Here is a 22,056-nt window from a genome sequence, read left to right as displayed (position 1 = left end):
ATCATACTTTAGGTAGCTCTTCTTTCTGTAATATTTTTAACATTCCCGGCCTAATTTTCTATAATTGTTATTGATTTATGACGTCACTACGTCATAGTGGTTCAGGGTATACGTTATTAAGATCCGTTTTTAGTTAGAATTCTTGCATTTTCTTATTCTAAGAAATTGTTCTGTTTTATATGTTGGACTTGTAAACATACCTTTATATAATTGTAGACTCCTTTTTAGTCGCGTGCAACGCGACTCTACAGCTCACTATGTCGGTCGGTTGGTCGGTCGGTAAACACTAACTTGAGCACGCGACTGCAGCCATCTATCTATATGGCCTTTTTTTGTAACACAATTCTTATATACTGATCCTTTGTTTGATGGTAAAATGTTTATAAAACTATTTCTGTTACACATCAGAACAAAAAACACACCCAACTCTGAGTACCAGATGTATCTAACTTGTATTGGCTTCCTCGGTAGTTGCATGTAATTAGTTTGATGTATTTATACTTATTGTACTTGTGGGACTTTTATTGTGCTGTGTAATGGTTTAAATTGAACACAGTAATGACAGCCTGCACAGCAACCTCCCTTTAAGATTATTATTGTTAAAAGATCAAGTGCCGAGGGAACAATGGCAAATTAATAAACAATATTATTTCCATTAAGAATATATAAATATAACATAGTTAACCAACTAAAGCTGAAGGCTAAAATAATGTTATATATAAAACGACTGTACAAGAAAGGATTAAACTGCAGCTATAAGTGTTTTAACACTTTAATAAATCTGATTTTATTAATCTTAATTGTTCATGTTTTTGGGGTACAATACATCTCTAAATGTATACGGTAGTATACAAATGATGACATTTAAGTTAGTAATTCTTATAAGCCTGTATAATATTTGAAAACTTTCATTTTATAGGCCTATTCCATTTTAATATATCGGTTTAAATACAGCCAATATCGGTCTGAGAAAAAGAAAGGCAAAGATGGTTGAGAATAAAGCAGTTATTTAGATTTTGATAAATGTTGCGATATTATTGATAATAATTGATTTACTTTTCTAATTTGAACATTTTAAAGTTTGTTTTTGATGATTGAAATACAAGTCATCTGCACGAAACATGGACCATTTACACAATTTCAGGGTCAGGAAAATTGAAATGATGATTTGTAAAAATGATCTTGTAACATTTGTCTTTGATTGACGTTGACATTGTCAACGTGGCAGCTGGACGCATGCGTGCATTTGATCGAAACTTCAAGTAAATAAAATTCGAAGGAAATTCAATTATATCAGTGAAAATGTTTGTTAACTAGAAACTGGTAAAGAATGTTGCCTATTTTTATATACAATGTAGAATAAGGATGATGGAATGGAATTGATGGTGATACTACATTAGTATAGATATTCTTATTCCTTCCCGGTATCAACATCACTAGAAGCAACAATGAAAATATAATAAATACAATAATTGTATTTAGAAAATTTGTGCATAAATTACAAATCCAAACTAAAGTTTCCGGGGAAACAGTACTTGTAAACGGTAACCTATTTTCAGTAATATATTATAGTATATTATTTACTATGTAAAATCGCAAGAGAACCAGGGATGCATAAGTAAACCAATACATGAATCATACGTTACACATTGTGGAAGCTCCGCAAGATTTGATAATGCTTTTATTTTATTAATGTTAAGACATGCAATCATGTTTGTTCATTACACAAACTGTAATGTGAAGTAAACATAAATAAGTTTACTTGTCAATATGTACCATATTCAAATTACAGGATTTTAAACTTGTTGTTACTTCATAGTTAAACATAATCAAAATCAGTGATTTTCCACTCTGGAACAGTACATTTAAATACAGTACTGTACAATGTACAATCTGCTTATAATGCAAAAAACTAAACAATACAGATTAACCGAAACAGTTCAGTTCTAAAGTGCTCCATCTCCAACGGTTATACTAGCTAAAAGACACAGTTACTTAGGATATTTCAATATATTCAATAGATGGGTTTTGTTTTTTACTGTCAGTCTAGTAAAAAACGTAAATAGGAAAATATACTAAAACATATTCTTGAATGGTAAAACATACAATAAAATAATTTAATGTTAACAAGTTGTTTTATACTAAGTTTACAAAATAATACATTGTATTGGGATTTTACTTCATACAAGATCGTGACAGATGAGACCCGGTTTTGTACCGGTGGGTCTTGGAATTCTAAACTGAAATTAAATTAAATTAAACCCCATTGATTCATGTCGCATGCAAGCTGGTTCATTCAATACCAGTGGGATTTGTATAATATGATATGGGTTCACCATTGACATTTAATCTATAGAATATTAAAGCCAGAGGTCTTTTAGTTTAATTTATTTCCCAAATTACATTTTGTCTTGTGTTTAACATCACCCAGACCTTACGTGACCATCAATATGGGAAAGTACTGCTCGGAGCTAGTACCCCTATACGTGCAATTTAAGCTCTAAATAGGTAAATAGTTTACGGTAAACGTAGAGTACATTTGAAGCATTATAGTACATAGAAGAGAAGATAAAATATATTTTGAACTAAATACAACATATAGAAGTGGAAAAGCTGCGAGACAAAGACAAATAATTTAGATAACGAACCAAACGAACTTGTCACACTTATTCTTGCCAAATTCAAATTCTCCTAACATGAGTAATATCATTGACAATATCCAGATGCGTTGGTATTAAAAGGAAGATAATTATTCAAAAGGCATGACCCAGTGAATTTGTTTGCCAAGACTTATTTTTAAAAAATTGACAAACTGTTCATTGATTAATGCACTGGAAAGTACCCTACTAAAACAACGAAACCCACATTGCTTATTTATAATTTATTTTGTCACGTTTCTTTTTTCTTTATATATGCTTTTTAGTTAAATAAATTTGAATTCAAGAATGATCGACCAATTGTAGCGCACTTTTTTTGGGGGAAAAATATGGAGTAGTCACTTACGTGTTGATTATCAAAATCACTTTGTATTTCCTATAATAACCTTGTTGTTAGTTTAAAGAATTTACTTTTGGTAATGTACGGTAAATCCGATCCATATTATGTGTTGTGTGTAATAGTTTCTGTAATGTAAAACACAATTTGTACAAATGTCAAATCCTGGCAAATTCTGCCAATATGTAAATGTAATGATACATTTTCTCTAAAAGTTACATTGAACCTCACATGGGAACAAGACTAATTATGGACAGAGACAGTCCACTTAAAAACATATTTATTCGATTGAAAACAAAATTTAGTCATTTATAAGTCAGTTAAGATTTCTGACCTTATGGAGAATGATTGTTGTCATCAAACCAATTGCAATAATAAAATGGTAATACTAAATTCCACATCATGGTGCGATGCTACAGTTTGTCTTCACTTTTAGATAATGAATGTGCTCTATACAATAAATATATACATTATGTAATAAAATTAATCTTTCAGTGAATAATTTCCTAAAATACATGTAAATGTATATTCCAGTCTTTACTTCAATTCCACTGCAGCTATCATTATTTCGAAAAACTTTACCACATAGATAGATATCACAAACTTAGGGAAAGACAGATTTGCGGTACTACACCATGTGTTTCCAAAAGGAAATACTGCAGAGATTGAGAATGTTTCGACGCTTCAGTCTTTTGTTACAACCGTCCAAATACAAACTATTTTATACATTGAGCCTATATTTTTAATATAATACATTAGTTATAGTTTATGATACATAGTTTGTATTTGTCTTATACCCTACAAATGAAAATCCGCAGCTGTTGCCGTTGTCACCACCAGGGCATGGTAAATGTACATCAAAGATGACAGGAGTTGATGCACCAGTAAGGTTTTACAAAGTGCTCGATAATTTCTATAAAATGCTCTTTGATAGTGGATTCAATTTTCCAAAACATACTATCTTATAGCTTCCGTCAGTTTTGCATCATAACACGTTAGTGGTTTAGTGTGTACTATATCTTGGTGACACGTCGAAATATATTTACCACATCTTTCTTTTCTTCTGCTCGGTGTCGTCAATTTTAAAGTATTTGGATATTGATAATTTCTGTCGGATTAACTCAAATTTGGCACATATATTATTACTGGCAAAATATAGAAGTGAAAATAATTTGTTTGATTTTTGCCACATACATTTTGTTAAACACGGCTTTTATAGTCGTAGACCTACTTACTAAAATTAAAACTGTTTATAAATTAATTAGGAAATAATAATAAATACTCGGAAATAAGTTTAGTTTTGTAGAATATCCTTTATAAATCTTTGGAATTGGTAGATTTTTAAAAGATATTTGTTATTTCTTCTAAAAATCAAGAAACATTGAAACTGAACATGGTGAAAAACTGCATTCCGATGCCTGGAATGCAGTTGTTTAAACAAATAATTACGCGTTTCCGATAGGATAGTCCTGGTATTTGTAAATTCCTTTGGTTGTGTACTCTGTAACATGGATTATTAATTAATAGTTTTAATAGATGAACATGACTAGTGGGTCAGGACAGAACATCCATCGAAATAATGGAAACATCAAGTGATTTATGATTAATTGTAAATACAGTGTCCTGGCTAAGCGGACTTGTCACTGTTAGTTTAAATATCTGGAAATGATGCAAGCCACCATGTTTAGAAATTTACAGTCACAGGTGCAACATTTTTTTCATGATGATGAGGAAATTGTTTCAACTGGACTTTGCTAGTAAAGTCTAAGTGGAATTTGTTATCGGGAGATATCAGGTTGAATACATTAAGTGCTTTAAAAACTTTCGGGACTTTACATAACAGACACAATAGATATTTGATTATTGTAAACTTTTAAAAGAAAAAACGCTTAAAATGTTAAGAATTAAAAAACACATTCGTAGGTACTTTATAACAAATATTGGACAGATTTTACGTGTTCTATAAACTTGGTTTTCATAACAGACACAATACAGTAGGCTACGGTATATATAATATGGCTGCACAAATTGAATCTATCAATACTGATGATTACGAATTAAAGATTTAATGGAAAGAAAGATTTTAATTTTAATTTGATTATAGACATTTGAAAAAAAAAGAATTAAAATACACATGCATGGCACATTTTGGAAAAAAATATTTCATTTAACTCTTGTTTATAATAAATAAATATAATTATTACTATAGGCCTAAACTTAAATGGCTTTTAATGGGTACTGACGCCTTTCAATTATCCTTTAGGGCTATCGATTGACAGTTTCATTAAACTGATAGATGACTCAGATTAACTCTCTATTATTTAATTAACAAATTCCTTACCCACCCATAAAAGTATGTTTTCTTTGCTAATTTACTAATCTTGTTGATCTCTTTAAAATTGTGTGATTAGCTGTATAATATAGCAAGTAGCTTTATTGCTAAACATGTCAATCATCTTCGACTGACGCCTGATGCTTAATTTCAAACTTTCAAATTTCAGGACAAACAGCTGGAGAATTTCCCCTCACGCGGTGACAACCAGAGCCAATAAGGCTGGGACTCTTAATTCCATGTACCGTATGCTTTACAATGTTTACCAGCCTATGTTTGCCATATCATAAGAATGTTCAAACATTTTTACCGTATACGTTGGAATGGTAACATTTTTCAAATTCTATCATAATGATAATTCTTGACACGCTGACCTCGTCGCTCTTTCACTATTCATAACCAATTCTCCATGAAATAGCGGAAAGCGTTTGACATAGCGGTTGACTCCTGGTCAATGGCCATAGTCGACACTGTAACCTGACGTCAAGGAAAGGCGTGATACCGTGTATGCGAATTGATTCTTTTTGACAGATCTGACAAGGTTTAACTGTCCTAAAACCACGGTCAATGTTTGCCCCGTCTGAATAGAGTTTCTTATTTTAATTGTATACAAACTGTGTACTTTCAAACGATTCCATGTTGCTTAGGTTCCAGTATTTATGTGTTGAATTATGTTTTGTGGTGGTTTGGCATTTTACAGTTATTTGCCCGTTATTGATTATCTTTATGAAAAATGACGAAGTATCTGCTTTGTAATGCTAATTAGTTTAAATCTAAGATTAATTAACTTATTGAAAAAATGCAAAAATTATCTAAATTCCTAATGTGTTAAATTAATCAATCTTCCAACGCTTTCTTTCAATTTTTTTCAGAGATACAATCACATACTTATTTTATGATTTGTTTCCCATTCAGAAGTTATATACATTCTTGTTTTTCCAACTACGCGGGAGTACGTTACGATACTCACTTTCAAATTAATTTTGTCGAATTAGGTTTGCGCATGGTCACTGTTTCTCAAAAACATTGTGTAAAGCCGATTTTCCACTCGGCGAATTTGTTTGCGCGAATCGCCGAAAACGTCAGCTTATACGCATGCGTATTCATGTTTCCATCCGCTTGATGTTGTGGTAGTTCGAATTGTTTCTACTTTTTGCGAAGCGAAAAATTGCGCAACCAATCAGAGCTCAGGAAATGAGCTATGACCATTAAAAGCGGAAGCGCGATTTTTTTTTAAATGCGAAACGTTGGATTCGCGCGAATAAATTCGCCTAGTGGAAAATCGACTTAAATGTATTAATCATTGGACATTATGAACGATGCAAGATGTAGCATTACAGGAAACGACACGTATATTGGAATTTCTCGGTGCATGTATAAGATCAAATGTAATATGTCAGATTAGTTACTCATTTAACCTCAATGTACAGGACCTTTGTATGCCTTTTCTGAGAGTAGAGAGAACTAGATTCCTCTAATTCTGAATACGAACGTTATTTTTATTTTATTATCAAATAACTAACTTAGAGTAGTTTCAATTCAATACCATTGATCACCTACGATATGATAATGTTACAATTTCAAATTTTTAGGTGACTTCAAAGTTTTGGGTGAGTTTTTTTTTGTACTTAAAAAAAACTCGGCTTCACATGCCTAAGGCCTAGCTCCTCGGCGGCGGATTAGTTCAACTTCGAAATTGGTCTAGACATCGACATCTCTAGAAATGTTCTATAGTTGTTCCTAATTTTCTAGCATAATATATTAACATTCTTAAAATTGAGGGCGCTAAACATAAAATTAACGAGATCAAATAATACAGGTGACTTACGCCAGCGTTCGATTCCCGCAAACTTTTTATTTCGCAGCCTAAAATCCTCTTGCTGGAACCAACCCGCGGTCCAAGTTCCCAGCAGCTAGACCAATGTATTAATGAATGAAAGTCCATCACACCTCAGTCCCACCATGGTTAAATATACTATATGGACCTCAGATCACCGGAAATTGCATTGTAATTTAGTTTTTTGGGGGTAACGTTTATACTAGATGGTGGTACGCTCGCGTATCATCTAGGTCGTGCCCACAGATGGTTCTCGAATACACAGTATTTTCAGCGTAAAAGAAACTGGCGATGTCAAATGTAGGAGGACTATAATAATTACTTATCAAGTCAAATTTAAACAAACCCAATTTGTGTTTTTTTTATGTAACATTAGGGTTGAAGGATGGTGAAGAGGATGGGTGCAAAGAAGAACCATTTTAAAATATATTAACGACATATTATTTTTATGTTTTATAAATAAATACAGTAACATATTTGCGCTTTAATACATTTTTGAAACTGTCACTGTCATAGTCGATTGAAATAGTAAAGTACATGTAACGATACACCACTACGACGTTTATATTTTTTGTAATTATTAATTAATACAATTAACGTTGAGAAGAAACTGTCAGTAATAAAGTTTATTTGTATAATTATGTGTTTAAATAAACAGTACCCACACTCACAGTAAGAAATTTGCGCTTCAAATGGAAACAAAAAATGGTTTATGTATTTATTGTCAAAGGTTTTAAGTTTATCCCGCAAGGGCCCATACATTTACCTACTTGTGTTTTTTTACCATATCAATTTGACACTGGGAGACCATGGAGGAACCATTCATCGCCAAGCAATACGTTTGTATAAACGTATATTAAATCTATCAAAATATTATGTGTAAAAATATTGGCTTGTCTAACATTATGATGCTGTGCTCGAGCTGTTTTTTCAGCTATTAAAAACAATTATCGTAGAAGGAGATAGGTAAATGCAAAGCATCCTCGTATTATTGTGTGTGGTTATTTTTCAGCATCGACATCCATAGACAGTGTATACCACGATCGGAAAATCGTTGAACCTAAATTCGTTTTAATCGTCAATAAATAATTATCTAACTCAGCTTAATTAGTAAACAGGGTTTCATTAGGTGGTTAAAATCAGTGCCGTACGTATAAACCAACTTATACCATCGAGTAAGTAACGCGCGATTTACCAAATTTTGCTCTTACGTAAATTAATTAAGAAGAAATTAAATAAGAAGCACGTGCAAATAGACAATTGTCAGCTAATTTAATTAGCTAAATCAACTACAGACGGAAAACTGAATCCAATCATAATCTCTACTCTAAACAATTATGTATTTAATACCCGATAGGCCCTGCTTTATAATTAAATAGAGCATTTCATATGCATATCTTACGTTACACTAATGTGTACTAGGCCTAGGCCTACTGATTTGTTTGTTAAAATTGATAGTAAATCATTAATAAATAGAATATCATGTTTTAATGACGAAAGAACAATAATTAAAACTGTTACGTCAAAAAGTCGAGCGGCGTTTTTTGTAAGAAAAATGTCCAAACGTCATTTAGAGAACGAAACTAGTCTAAACAAAATGACCGGTTAGCTCAATCGTTTGATTCATTATTGTAATTTTTTTTAATGAATTGTACAAATATTAAATTATGCTTTTGTGTGTGGCTCGCGCTGTTTTTATTTTATAATTTTTTCCTGTTGAATTACCGTATCATGGCCCACATGAAACCAATGAATTGCATTCCGCACAGGCTCGCTCTTTGGAACCCATTCTTATCATTATCTAACTTTATAAAACTATTGGAGGCGCTATACCTTGACATTTAAACTCGTGTCGTGTGTCGCATGTGTTTTTGTTTTGTTTTTGTACAAGAAAATGAAATTGGTAAACGCAGTTTTGGTTATAAATCCTCAGAGTCAGGCCTAGGGCCTATTTAGTTTTACAGAATATTAACAGACTAGGCCTTACCACTTATTATCCTTACCTGTGCTGTGACTCTAGGCCTAGGCCTGACTACTCCTCTGTAACTGAGGAGCCGGGATAGCTAGCCTAAAGGGCTAACTAAGCTACTTACTCCTCTTCTGTTTAGACTAGGCCTAGCTAGCATAGGCCTAAACCAGCATCTCTAATGCTAGCCTAGGTAGGGCGGTAACTAAATATATAGTCTAGAAAGCCCCAACTAGCGAGTGTAGTGAGACTAGCCAGGAGGACTAATAAAATTTAATGTGCAATGTAGAGACCTAGAACTTAGAAGGGATTTATTAGCCTATTTATGTTCTTCTATTCCGCTGATTACGAATTACAGTATTTGTTTGTGTTGTAGCCTCCTGACTATAAGAAAGAGTCTAGCCACAACAAAAGTTGAATGCTTAGCATACTGTACATGCTACAGAACATCACCTTGCCCTATCAATAATTATGCTAATTATGTTAAGTAGTTCTAATTCCTTATACAGTTGTAAAGGAACAAATCCAAAGTTTAAAATTAAACCATTTTAACCAAGTGAGTGACCGAGCGGTTAAGACAGTGGGACCGTAATTACGTAGCCATAACATCGGCAAGGGTTCGAGGCTCACTCACTCCATGGTTCTGGTGGTAGAACGAGTCTTCTCGGATAAGGACTATAAACCGTAGGTCCAGTGTACACATAGCTCATGTGCACTTTAAAGAACCTAGTACATCTTTCGAGACGAGTAGGGGGTTACCCCGGTGTACTAGTCCACACAAACACAGCCACTGTCGTCACACACAGCCACTGTGCAATTAATCAGAGACTAAATATCATGCATGCATGCAATAGCATGCGCACAAACCCTGCTTGTTTTGATCCTTAAGGATCGTTAAGCAGTATTCCGAAAGAAGAAGAAGAAGTGGCTGCATCTATGCCTAGGTTTAGATATAATCCCCAGGCTATACTACTATGCCTATAATAGTGCCCCCTGGCATTTGATAAAAGAATAATTTATTATGATATCCATGCATCGTATGCCAGTATCATTTTTTTTTTATTTCTTCTTTATTGACCAGTCAACATTTCTCACCATTTTCCTAAGGATGTTTTTGTTTAGGTTATGAGAGCTGGATGCATAGATATAGCATGTAGATTACATTTACGTGTAGACGTAGCCACTGCATTATTTAATGTTATCTCTTAATACAGATTTAGAATTGATGTCTGACTGATTAACATTGGAAATTAGGCAATAAAGGATCCAAAACATTAAGTACACTTGTTTCAACCTCATACAACCTATATTTTTATTTTCTTCAATAGCAATTTTATATTTTTACCAAACTAGTACATTTTTATGTTACTGACCTGAATTATATCATCTCATATTTCAGCTTCAAATTACAATCAATGTGCAATACTATTTTTTATTGATTATTACTATTATTGATACATTTTCCCAATAATTGTAAAGAATTCTTAGTTTCTTTAAAAAAAAGTCTTTAAATCGAAATAACATTTTTAACAACAAAATATCAGTCTGTAGATTTCAAATGTTTTGATCAACATTTGTATAAACACTTATTATTTATGACAAAAGTTCATGTTTTAAGAAGGATATTCCTAAGCTCTGTCTACACTATCAGTGTGATTTGCCCAAATATGGTAGTGCACATCACATTTTTTTGTCACATAATGTTTGATAGTGTAGAGAGAGCTTTAAAAAAATTAATATCTATTGGGATGGTTAATCCTTATTTTTGCTACTTTTATTATTAATAGGACTTAATTTCCATAAAAATCATCTTTATAAAAATTAAATCTTTCCCATTTGTTTTTAGAAAGTAGATATAAATTCAGATTTATTTCAATTGTGAGACAGTAATCCTCATTATATGGCTACTTTATGTAATAGTAATTTCCATACAAATCTTCTTAAAAATCAGGATTTAAGACATTATTTTTTAATTCCACTATACTAAATTAATTTTTTGTTTGTTTTCCAGTTCAGAACGTTTGTCATCTTTTTTGCCGGAAATCTTAGATCGTTATTTTGTAGAAGTGTGCATTAATACGTAAGTATTGTGTATTCTGTTTAGTTTGTATGTTTACATAATATACAAATATTAATATTACTTGTAGTGCTACCTTGCTTTCTTGTATTATGTAGAATATTGTCAATTGTATTGCTATAATTCGCAGGTAGAGTTGTTTTTTAACTGTACGTGGGTTTCATTAACTAACCGGTAAATCAAGCTGACTGCAAAAATTAATTTCCGTTGAACTGCAATTGACCAAGCTTACAATTTGACGTGAAAAATTGGAGTTATGTACACAAAATCTTACTGTTGGATTAATTGTTGATGGAATTTGTCATAATGCTGTCTGTATCAAGTCCCATTTGATGTACGCCAGATTATCTTGTGACATTTAAAAACTCCCTCATTGATTGCGATGTAAGCCTTCACTTTAGAATCTTGAGGAGTTTGCGTGAAATCGTTGTCATCGTTTGACAAGTTCCTCACAACTTTTAAAACAGATGAGCAGAAACTGCCCTAATAATTTATGCAGTAATCGTCCAATCGTTGTTTTGCAATGGACGCTGACACATGCTGGATTAAATTGAATTTTTGTTTAAATTTTTAATGATTTATGGGTAATATTTCCCTGCCTAGTGTTAGGCGAAGACTTGGTGTTAATTTAAATAGTAATATATCATCGTTTATTCACCTTTTATAACTTAAACACTTCGGCAGAATTATCGTTTTTCTTATATTTTGGCTTTAGAAAAGAAAATATCATAGCAAAAAAATAAATAAAATGTGCATTCATTATTTAAACAAACACAGTGTATGTATCCTTGAATAGAAAATAAATCAAATTTTAATCCTAATATTAAAAAGTAAAATATGATAGCAGGCTCTTACACTGACGCCCACACTACTTAAAAATGGTTTATTTAATACTTTGAGGAATAAATATCTGTATAATTTTAGACTGTGTTATTTATCATTTTTAATTTCTACAGATTTAGATGGATGAAGAGAATGTTCCGTCAAGTGAAACTGTCAAGAAGCCAGTGCAGCGACGTGTTCTGGTTGGTTGTACAGGAAGTGTGGCTGCCATAAAAATACCTCAATTAATCACTGAATTGTGCAAGCTTAACCAGGTATTACCTTGATTATTTCATTACTTTGTGGTCAAACAATGCTGCATTGATTATACAGAACTTATTTCTTGTTAAATATCAACCATTCGTTTTCACAAAGTGTCATGTAACTACACAGCTATTGAGTCTAAAAGTCATTCTGTACATGCTCATATATTTATTTTTGTTTGCTCGGCAGCTACATAGTTATGTGGTACATCTTTGAAAACGAAAAGTCACTCTGAGACCAACACTGAAAGAAATAATAGCATTCTCTGTTGATTTTTCATATTTAATAAAACGGTGCCATTTCCGAAAATGAAACAAGTGTGAATGTAAACTGAATTTCAATCCATCATTCAGTGTACAAGCCATTGGGTACAAATGATTTTTAGAACTTTGCATTTATTACAGTGTATTTGTAAAGAAGCACTGTGTGCACTTACTTATTATCCACCCCTGATTTAAATTTCATTGAATGCTTTCTTAGGTAGATGTCCAAGTTGTTTGTACAAATCATTCAACCCATTTCTTTAATCCTGATGAACTTGATGTACGGTTGTTTCGTGATGAAGATGAATGGACGGTATGTTACAAAGGTTCAAATGACATTTAATTCAACAATCCCTACAGGTGTATTAATGTTGCAAGCTTTTTACATTCACAAATCAATCTTAATTTGTAAATTTAATTTTGTTATGTATGTTTAAATTTGATTAGTGTCATAGTACCTAACAAGTCTTCATTATTTGTATTAAATCATCTTAACTACTAAAATATATCATCATTACATATCGTCCTTATATTCATTAGACCAATCACAGTATACTCAGCTTTTTCAATTTCACAATGTTCCACTACACAGCTATTGAGTTGAAATGTCACTCTGCACATTCTCAGAATCATATGAAAGCACATTGATTGTTAAACTCTAGACATGTTTTGTCTAAAATTCATCAATTATCGGAGATGTAGTGTGTTGTATAAAGTTGAACCAACATTTATAAAGTTGAAATGTCTCACTTCCAGTTGTCATATCATTTATTTTATGTTTGTCAACAATAACAGGACAACAAAAGCTAAATGTACAATGAGGCAGGAATACCTAAAAATAAAATAACAGTCAAGAGGCACATGTAGACACAAATAGTAACATTGTACAATTTTTAGTTTGAATGAAAAGTTAAAAATTCAGAGGTGACAGTGTTGTGAATATAATTGGCGTGTATGTCAAAATTATCAATACATTTTTTTTATGCGATTCAACAATTTGAACTTTCTGTTAGAGTCAGCAGTTTTCATGCCATCAAAATGAATGTTTAGAAACATGAAAGATGTATATGTATATATAATGTGACAGGTACACGCAACGTTTCTAAAAAAATCAAACAAATCTGTCATTTATACAATCTAATTTAACTTTTGAGTCTCATTTTTTTGCTCTTAAAAATAAATTATTTTCAAAATATATTAAAAATATTTCATAGTAATAATACTGATTACTCTTGTTCATACTTGAATTTAACTTCTTCTAAATTATAAAAATAAAACCATAAAAATAATAATGAATTGTCACATACTCATAGTATATAGTACTGTACAAGAAGGAATAATCATATAAAGCCTTGTCTACACTATCAAACTTTATGTGACAAAAAATGTGATGTTCCCATATATGGACATGATGATGTCATATCATTACCATATTTGAGTATATCACTACCATATTTGAGCACATCACACTTTTTTTGTCAAACTAGTTTGATAGTAGACAGAGCTTAAAGATATATTGTCCCCCTATAAAAATATTTTTTTTAATTTTTTTGTTGAATATTTTATTTTAATGTCACATAATAGTTATTCACTCTCACAAAAAATTGGGTCTGAAAAAAATTTATTTACCTGAGAAAAATGTAATTTAAAGCAAAAAATTGTCAAATTGTCTGGAAGACAATGAGTTTTGGGGTATTTTAACTGTTTATTTTGTCTTTTTATAAGTGAAATAATTTTTTTCCCCCGTTTTTTTTCTTATGGAAGTGAACAACTTCATTAAAACTGCAAAATGGCCTATTCAAAGTCCGATTTTAAAAATCTTTATTTTTCATGATTTTGGGGGACAATACATCTTTAAGTTACCAGTAACTGACAAAATTAAATTGACAAGCAAAACGAAAAAGGGTACTAAATATTCAGAGGTCGTTTAAGCCGCGAATTCGAACGATTAAAGTAATCTAATTGAATAGGGCTCTAGTATGATAGATAAGGCCTCTAAAAAATACACCTTACTAGGAAAGACAAATGAGATAAGACCGTTATAGCAGCATCTTTCATCACTGAATTAGTTCATGTTCAACCATGAATGACTACTTTGTTTTTAAATTTGTATATCTTAACATTGTTTTTTTCCTATTTTAAAAGTACATTTTACAATTTTTAAATGAAAAAAAAAAATGATATCAAATAAAGATTTTAAACATTAAAACTGTTGCAATTGTTGTTCTATGTTATACGTTACAAATTAGCTGATAAAATTTTACATGTTCACTTAGTGTACATAAGGGACAATCTCATGACTGTTTTGTGTTGTTGTGACAATAAGGGTTTATTGTATCATATTTCGAGACAAGATAATTTTGTATTTTCTATAAAATAAAAAATATTTTCCTAACCTAAGATTTAATTGAATAAATTTGGTAGTAAGTACAGTATATGGTAGCTATGTATAACCTTTTATATCTTTACTGTGGAAGTCTTGTTCCACACCAAGCAATTTTGGATGCTAAATAATCTTAAAACCCATACAGTAGCTTTGTAGCTTGCAGTTCCCCAGCCTCGAACACTCGTTCATGTGTAGCAAATATCTACAGTTATGACAATATAATAATAACATGCTATCTATTGATACATGCCTCAGGTCATTTAAACCTTGTCATTTTACACATGATTTGTTTGAAATCAATGGTGACAAGTATGCCAAATTCAAATACCTCACATTCAAAATCCAGGGCAAGCTTCTTAATTTTAAACAAGTTTATATCCCCGAATACAATCAATTTTCTACAGTATTTTGGATAGTGCATAAGTGACTATTTTTACTGGACAATTCATCTTTATTAAAGCATATGCCAAAATTTCAGGAGCTCTTGACATTTTTCTAGTTGATTGTAATTTACCAATTATCTTGCAGGCCAGATAGATTGTAACATCATTGAATAGGTTCAAAGGCATCCATACCTATGAGCAGGGGTCCTTGGTTTTAAGTACATTAATCCCTTTTAAACCTCTTTTAAAATGTACCCAGGCCAAATTTTTTCCCAGGATGACACTTTGCACACATGAAATCTTATTATGTAGACAATGTTGCTTATGTTTCAGTCTTGTTTATTGTGGCAGGTTTTCTTCTATATCCTGCTTCCATATTTATTTATTTTCAGCATTTCAACAGAGTATTTTATATAGTTCCCCTCTTTGAAATATTGTATACAATTTTCAAATTCAATGAGCGTTCAATTTTTAATGACGGATCATAGAGGGATTTGTTTTGAAATGATATGTTACATTAAGGCATCAAAATTGTAATTTTGTAGTGCAATTTTTGACCTTTCGATATAATAGTAGATGAGTTATTACTAATATTATTTGCAATTTTTCTTTTTTAGACATGGTCAAAAATTTCTGACCCAGTTTTACATATTGAACTTAGGAAATGGGCTGACCTGATGGTGATAGCGCCTCTAGATGCTAACACATTAGCAAAGATTTCACAGGGTCTGTGTGATAATTTACTGGTAGGTTTATAAATCCATTATCAGTTAATATTACTCCATTATAATTGACTGCTTTTATACTTTGTAGTTGTCAATATATTATATTATTATTCTACGTGTTATAAAACAAAGTGAACACTTGATTGTTTGTCTAGACTATAAAAATCTACTCAAATAAATTAGTATTTTTACATAATGTATTCTCCTTCATCATTTATGCTTTCATCATAGATATAAAATACAGATCTCATTAGATACATTTTTGGGCTTCAGGCTTCTTTCACAACGTGATGACCATTTCCTTACAATTAAACCCCTTTAAATTTCACAAACCCTTACCTTGTAGTATAGCTATTTAGATACAGTATTTTATTTATTCATGGTCAAACAAATAATATACAGTACAATACATGGTTTGAAATTATTATTAATATTATACATCTAATAAATAACTAGATTTGAACTCATCACTGTGACGAGTTTGGGTTATCCGCAGAAATACAACATGCACATACAGTACATTAAAATATATGAACGTTCAACAATTATTATGCCATCCTATGACATGAATTAAATATGTTTACAGTGCTGAATTGTACCTATTTTGTATCGTACATATATTACAGTATTTACAGAATACATTGTATATGTTATATACAGTGTAGCATAGATGAAATTATATAACACCTAAATAAATTCCTGTCATTTGATTGGACGATTGTGGGTCACATGGCATGCAATAGTACACACTATTAAACGATCGTTTACTAGTACTTTTTTTCTTGTTAGAAAAAAAAAATCTGTTTGCAAAATGCAAACTGAAACATGACTGGTTTCGCGATGGAAGTACATTTTTGGAGAGATACATATGTACTAATTTAGATAAAAAAGCCATTAAAATTAACTTTAGATCTTTTAGGATTTTGATTAATTAATGGGAACATCTCTACAAGGTGTGGAATGGTTGGAAAAAACATAATTAGCCTGGATGAGTTCCAGTTGCCTGTCAAAGTTTCGTATTGCTGTCTTTCAGCCTTAAGTAGGCCTAGCTAGGCCTAGTAGGCCTAGGCCTGTTAGTATTAGGCTAGGCCTAGGCGTTTTAGGATTCTGGTCATTTGTTGACATAATTAACAATAACAGTAGGTGCATTTATAAAATCCATATAAATAATAATATCTAATATAATTATTAAAAACCAAATGTTACTGTTTTAATCAATGTGAATCAAAATTAGGCCTTGGCTAGGCCTACCTTTCATTTTATTCAAATGACAGGAATCTATTTAGATTATAAAACAAATAATGAATGTTTTATATTCGTGTCGCCTCGTTGATATATAACCTTTCATCATTCACCTCATGCCATTATTTGTAACATTACACTATATTATGAGACCCATCTTTTAATCCAATTTTTAACATGATGACGTCATCAAAGTGACATATAAAGGTAACAATTTTAGAAGATAATTATCTAAATAATTACATTAATACAAATTTGAAGAATTTAGGGCACGTAAAGTGAGTGCGCTCTCTTTTAAACGCGACAAACATTTACGAAAGAGATGAAAATCTGACCTTTTGAATTCAACTTGCCATATGATGACATGACATGAGATAGACGAAATTTTTATATGAATTTATATCTACAATTCAACAGCTTTTATAAATTTTAATTATGCTGGTCACTTTTAATTCCAACTATGACAGATTGAAATATACTGTAAAGATGAAATCAAGCAAATCATGTTATTCTAATTTTTTTATATGATGACGTAATAAAAATTCAAATTTTTGTAACGCATGTGAAAGAGAATCGATTGAGAAAGAACATTTTAAAATCCATGGCGAAATGGGGTAAGCATAAGCCCACTGCGCTCTATTAAATGGGATTAACTATAGTACTAAAGCGAATAAAAATCCTATTTTTAAAATTCGAATGGCCATATGGTGATGTCAGAACATCCGGTAGATATAAATTTTACATGAATTGATATTTACAACTCATCGGCTTCCATAATACAATTTTTAAAATGAGGGTCACCAGCCATCCTGAGTAGCTATAATTGATTAAAAATAGGTATATTTTTGCACAAATTTGCATTAAATACCCATTTTTTAGCACACGGTTATGGCCATATGGTGACGTCAGAACATCTGGTAGATATAAATTTTACATGAATTAATATCTACAATTCATCGGCTTCCATAATAAAATTTAAAAAATGAGGGTCACCAGCCATCCTGAGGAGCTGTAACTGTTTAAAAATAGATATATTTTTGCACAAATTTGCATTAAATTACTCATTTTTTACCACACAATTATTAAGTGCACATGCTTTGTTATTTTGCAATCAAAGTTCATCAAAATTAATGTAATCTACTACAGAAAGTATTAAAACAAAAATCAATTGCAAAAACCATTTTCCTACACTTTGTACGAGCTGTGCGCAGAAGTGTGTGCACAAATTGCAAATTAGAACATTTGGAAATGCTCATAATGGCCTGAAATGTACGCGAAATTGATTAGAAATTAATTTTGCACGTTTTTAAATTTTAAATATGTGTACTCGTAATTGTTTGCGTAGCACGCTATTTTTATCATTTGAAAAGTTTCTTCATATTATGAAATACACTCGTAAAGTTTCATTGAAAAATAATTTTTTTTTCAGAATATATCATCAACCATAAATTTCATAAAATCGCGCGTAACTTACGCTGCCCGACTCTCGTGTCATATAACAAAATTTCCTGCATATCTACAGTTACAGGTCAATCTTCTGACAAAGTTATACGATGTTATGTTGACAAGAATTGGAGATACACGTGACACAAAATTTGGGGAAAGAAAGAAGAATAAGATAGAAAAAAAAAAAGATCCTGACAATAACAAGGGGTTATCTTCCAAGTGCCGATAACCACTAAATTGGATTTTTTTTTCTCTCAAGAATACAAAGCGATAAAGATACGTTTACACATAGCCCAGATTTGGTCATTTGGCATAGAAAACGCCAGGCTGTCACACTTACACACTATACTCATTTTTTATTTGGATGACCCGACTGGAATCCTGTGTAATGTGAATACAGATTAAACTCTGTTATTCCTTGTAATAGATTGATACAATTTTATCTCTTTCTTCCTCTTTTTTTTTGTAGACATGTATAGTGAGGGCATGGGATAAGAATAAACCATTACTTTTCTGTCCAGCTATGAATACACACATGTGGGAACACCCTGTGACAGGTACCCAAGTTGAAATCCTAAAAACGTGGGGGTATACTGAAGTACCATGTGTTGAAAAACTTTTGGCTTGTGGAGATAAAGGTAAAATGTTTCTTTTATGTATTAACAAAATTTCATTTTTGAACTGAATTAAACAATACTCAAAGAAAATATTTTGTTTTAAGAATGTTCTTTTGTTTCCAAATATCTGCTATGAATATTTTGAGAGTAGAATTATGCAATAGTTTGATCCTATAATTCTTGTAATGCATTATTATAATATATTGCCCTATCTATAGAGTATTATATTTAGCACTAAAATATGTATCTGACGTAGAATATTTTATTATTGTTATTTTTATTTTTTTCCTTTTTGTCATAAAATAGTAACAGGTGATGCAATATATTTCCATCTAAGTTACATTTTTACAATCCTGTTTTAATACATTCAAATTTCAAATGAATTCAATTTGTCGGTTTTATTTTTTTGGAAATGCCATATCTGATATTCGGCTTGGCAACTGACGTTAAGATACACACTGCTTCAGGCTGTTTTCACAAGCATGGATTTCAAACATAATGCCAGTGGCATTTTATGTGTGTTTAACTGCCTGAATGTGTCACAGAAAATTTTAAAGTTGAAAATTATTATTTAGTGTAGTACAGTAGAACACATTTGAGACCCAGCAAAGTGTCCCTTGATCGTAGAATAAATACATTATATTGCCTTTGTTAATTCCACAGGAAAATGTCCTCTTGTCAAGGTGTTCCTAGGAATGTGTTATAGTGTTAAAATATATAGTATTTTGCCTTCGTTTGTTTCACAGGAAAATGTCCCCGGGCCCTTAGTATGGGTGTTCTCTAGGAGGAGGTCTATTGTATTAGTTTGTCATTTCTTTTTGAAAACCTATAAAAAAAGAAGAGTACCTGTTAATTGTGGTATGAGCTAGTAACCTACAGTAAGAGCTGCCTTACATCCTGAGGGTTGTGTTATACATATGTATAGAAATAACTGTTTGTTGCCACATATAATTTAAATCACTCTCTATTTAATCGGTGATAAAGGAAGGAAGAATGAAATTAAGAATGACAGACAAATGTTTAAATCTGTCATTAATTGTGTTCTTGGTTTATATTTTCAGGGTATGGTGGCATGGCAGAGGTAAATACTATCGTGCAAACAACTCAACACATATTAAATTCCTTGCGTTAACACAGTTGTAAACGCCAAACAATGGATCAGTTTAATTTGTAAGAAAAAGTATTTCTTGACAAGTAAGTTTGTTTATAGACATTTTATTAAACCTGTGGATCATTAAACTTATGGTTTATTCGAAGTAAACGAGCTCTTTCTAATCAATTGAAAACAACTAAAATTCACTGTGAAGAACAGCATAATCGAACACAAGCATCTCCGGGTAAATGATGCTCACAAATGAGATCCCTTTTGCGGTTAATTTGTCAGACAAGTCGCAATGGAAAGGATGGAAACTAATCATTTGTCTGTAAATTAATATATCGTATATAGTGTATTTATATTTACATATTCTAGACGTTGGATAATAATTCTGAGAAGAATAAGTATATTGATTGTGTTAGTAGTCTATTGATGAGGGTGAAGAGGATTTCATTTTAGATTCTTCAATGGGGAGTCCACACCTGTTGATGACATCAAGTGTGGTTTAATTGAAATTTCAAATGCATGATTAGTAAAGAGTCATGATTAAAATATATTACTAAAATGTTGTGAGCTACAGTCTTGCCTACTGCCATCAACAAAAATATCTGTAATAATCAAAATACAATACAAATTATATAAGTACAAAATATGGCCAAAAAATGTACAATATGTCGGTTATGAGGGCAGAAAATAAGTTAATATATAACTTATAAAAAAGAGAGAGAAAAAGTTAGTTGTATCCTATTTTATTCAACTTTAAAAGTACATTTTCAGTGAGTTCACATGCTTTCCGAAAAATGATCACTCCGTAGCATCACCAATTTTCCTTTTACCTATTCCCTGCTTTATACATTTATAGTATATTTAGAGCAATTATTCTTCCTATAAGACATCACATCCAGCGCCTAAAGACGATCACCTGACGATTTATGATAATTATTTTATATCTGCATTTATGTATATCAAATATTCATGTCCTATATCAAGATGACACAATTATGAGTATTACATAATTGTATTGTATTAGTTATCAAATTAACTGGCATTGCTAAGGGATTTTTTAAATATTTACCATGGAAATCTCACTTTTCTCTGATATTTACGTCATATAGTGTTAATACAAAAAAGTTTAAGTCGCTATCCAATCCGATTTGAACACGCCATTGAAGCTCCAGTTGGCATAATATATACAGACTACAGAAATTTATTGGTCCAAAAGGAAATTTGTTTCGTTGACAAGCTCTCAAACAATTAATTATAAATATAAAAAGTCATGAATACAAAAATACAAGATCTGATAAAAAATACGAATAGGCCTAAACATCGAACATAGACAAAAAATACTATATCGTAACATATAAAAAATATCTAAAAAATATATGTATTATATACAGTTAAAAAATTACATTTTCAATCTATCTTTTAATAGTTGCGTTATATAAATGGCAAGAATTTTGAACAAATGACTTTCGAAGACGTTCATGATCTCCTCTTAGTGGACGTAGCCTGATACCCAATCTGTTTAAAACGTAGTGCTTATTTAGTGGGTGTGTGGTCATTCATAATCATGTTAACTTTATGTAATACTCTTTTTTCATATGTT

The 22,056-nt window shown here is 31.3% G+C and overlaps 1 protein-coding gene across 3 annotated transcripts in view; it reads left to right on the top strand.

Annotated features, from left to right (window-relative positions):
- The window catches only part of LOC144854230 (phosphopantothenoylcysteine decarboxylase-like), a 41,305-nt gene extending 19,680 nt beyond the window's left edge, over positions 1 to 21,625 (top strand). Inside the window, exons 1-7 of one of the 3 annotated variants that reach the window (XM_078712153.1) lie at positions 8,979 to 9,066; positions 11,141 to 11,209; positions 12,163 to 12,303; positions 12,773 to 12,868; positions 15,942 to 16,070; positions 19,207 to 19,375; positions 20,416 to 21,625. In XM_078712153.1, the coding sequence (XP_078568279.1) occupies positions 12,169 to 12,303; positions 12,773 to 12,868; positions 15,942 to 16,070; positions 19,207 to 19,375; positions 20,416 to 20,486 (600 nt within the window). In that variant the 5' untranslated portion in view covers positions 8,979 to 9,066; positions 11,141 to 11,209; positions 12,163 to 12,168 and the 3' untranslated portion in view covers positions 20,487 to 21,625. Of the gene's footprint in view, positions 1 to 8,978; positions 9,067 to 11,140; positions 11,241 to 12,162; positions 12,304 to 12,772; positions 12,869 to 15,941; positions 16,071 to 19,206; positions 19,376 to 20,415 lie in introns of those variants that run through there. The other 2 variants (XM_078712152.1, XM_078712154.1) reach the window with 2 other exon arrangements.
- Positions 21,626 to 22,056: the final 431 nt, after the last annotated feature.

The sequence above is a fragment of the Antedon bifida genome, chromosome 10, assembly GCF_963402885.1.
Source record: "Antedon bifida chromosome 10, ecAntBifi1.1, whole genome shotgun sequence".
In the NCBI taxonomy this organism is placed as follows: Eukaryota; Metazoa; Echinodermata; class Crinoidea; order Comatulida; family Antedonidae; genus Antedon; species Antedon bifida.
The sequence above is the reverse complement of the archived record's forward strand: the minus strand, read 5'-3'. Positions and strand labels throughout refer to the sequence as shown.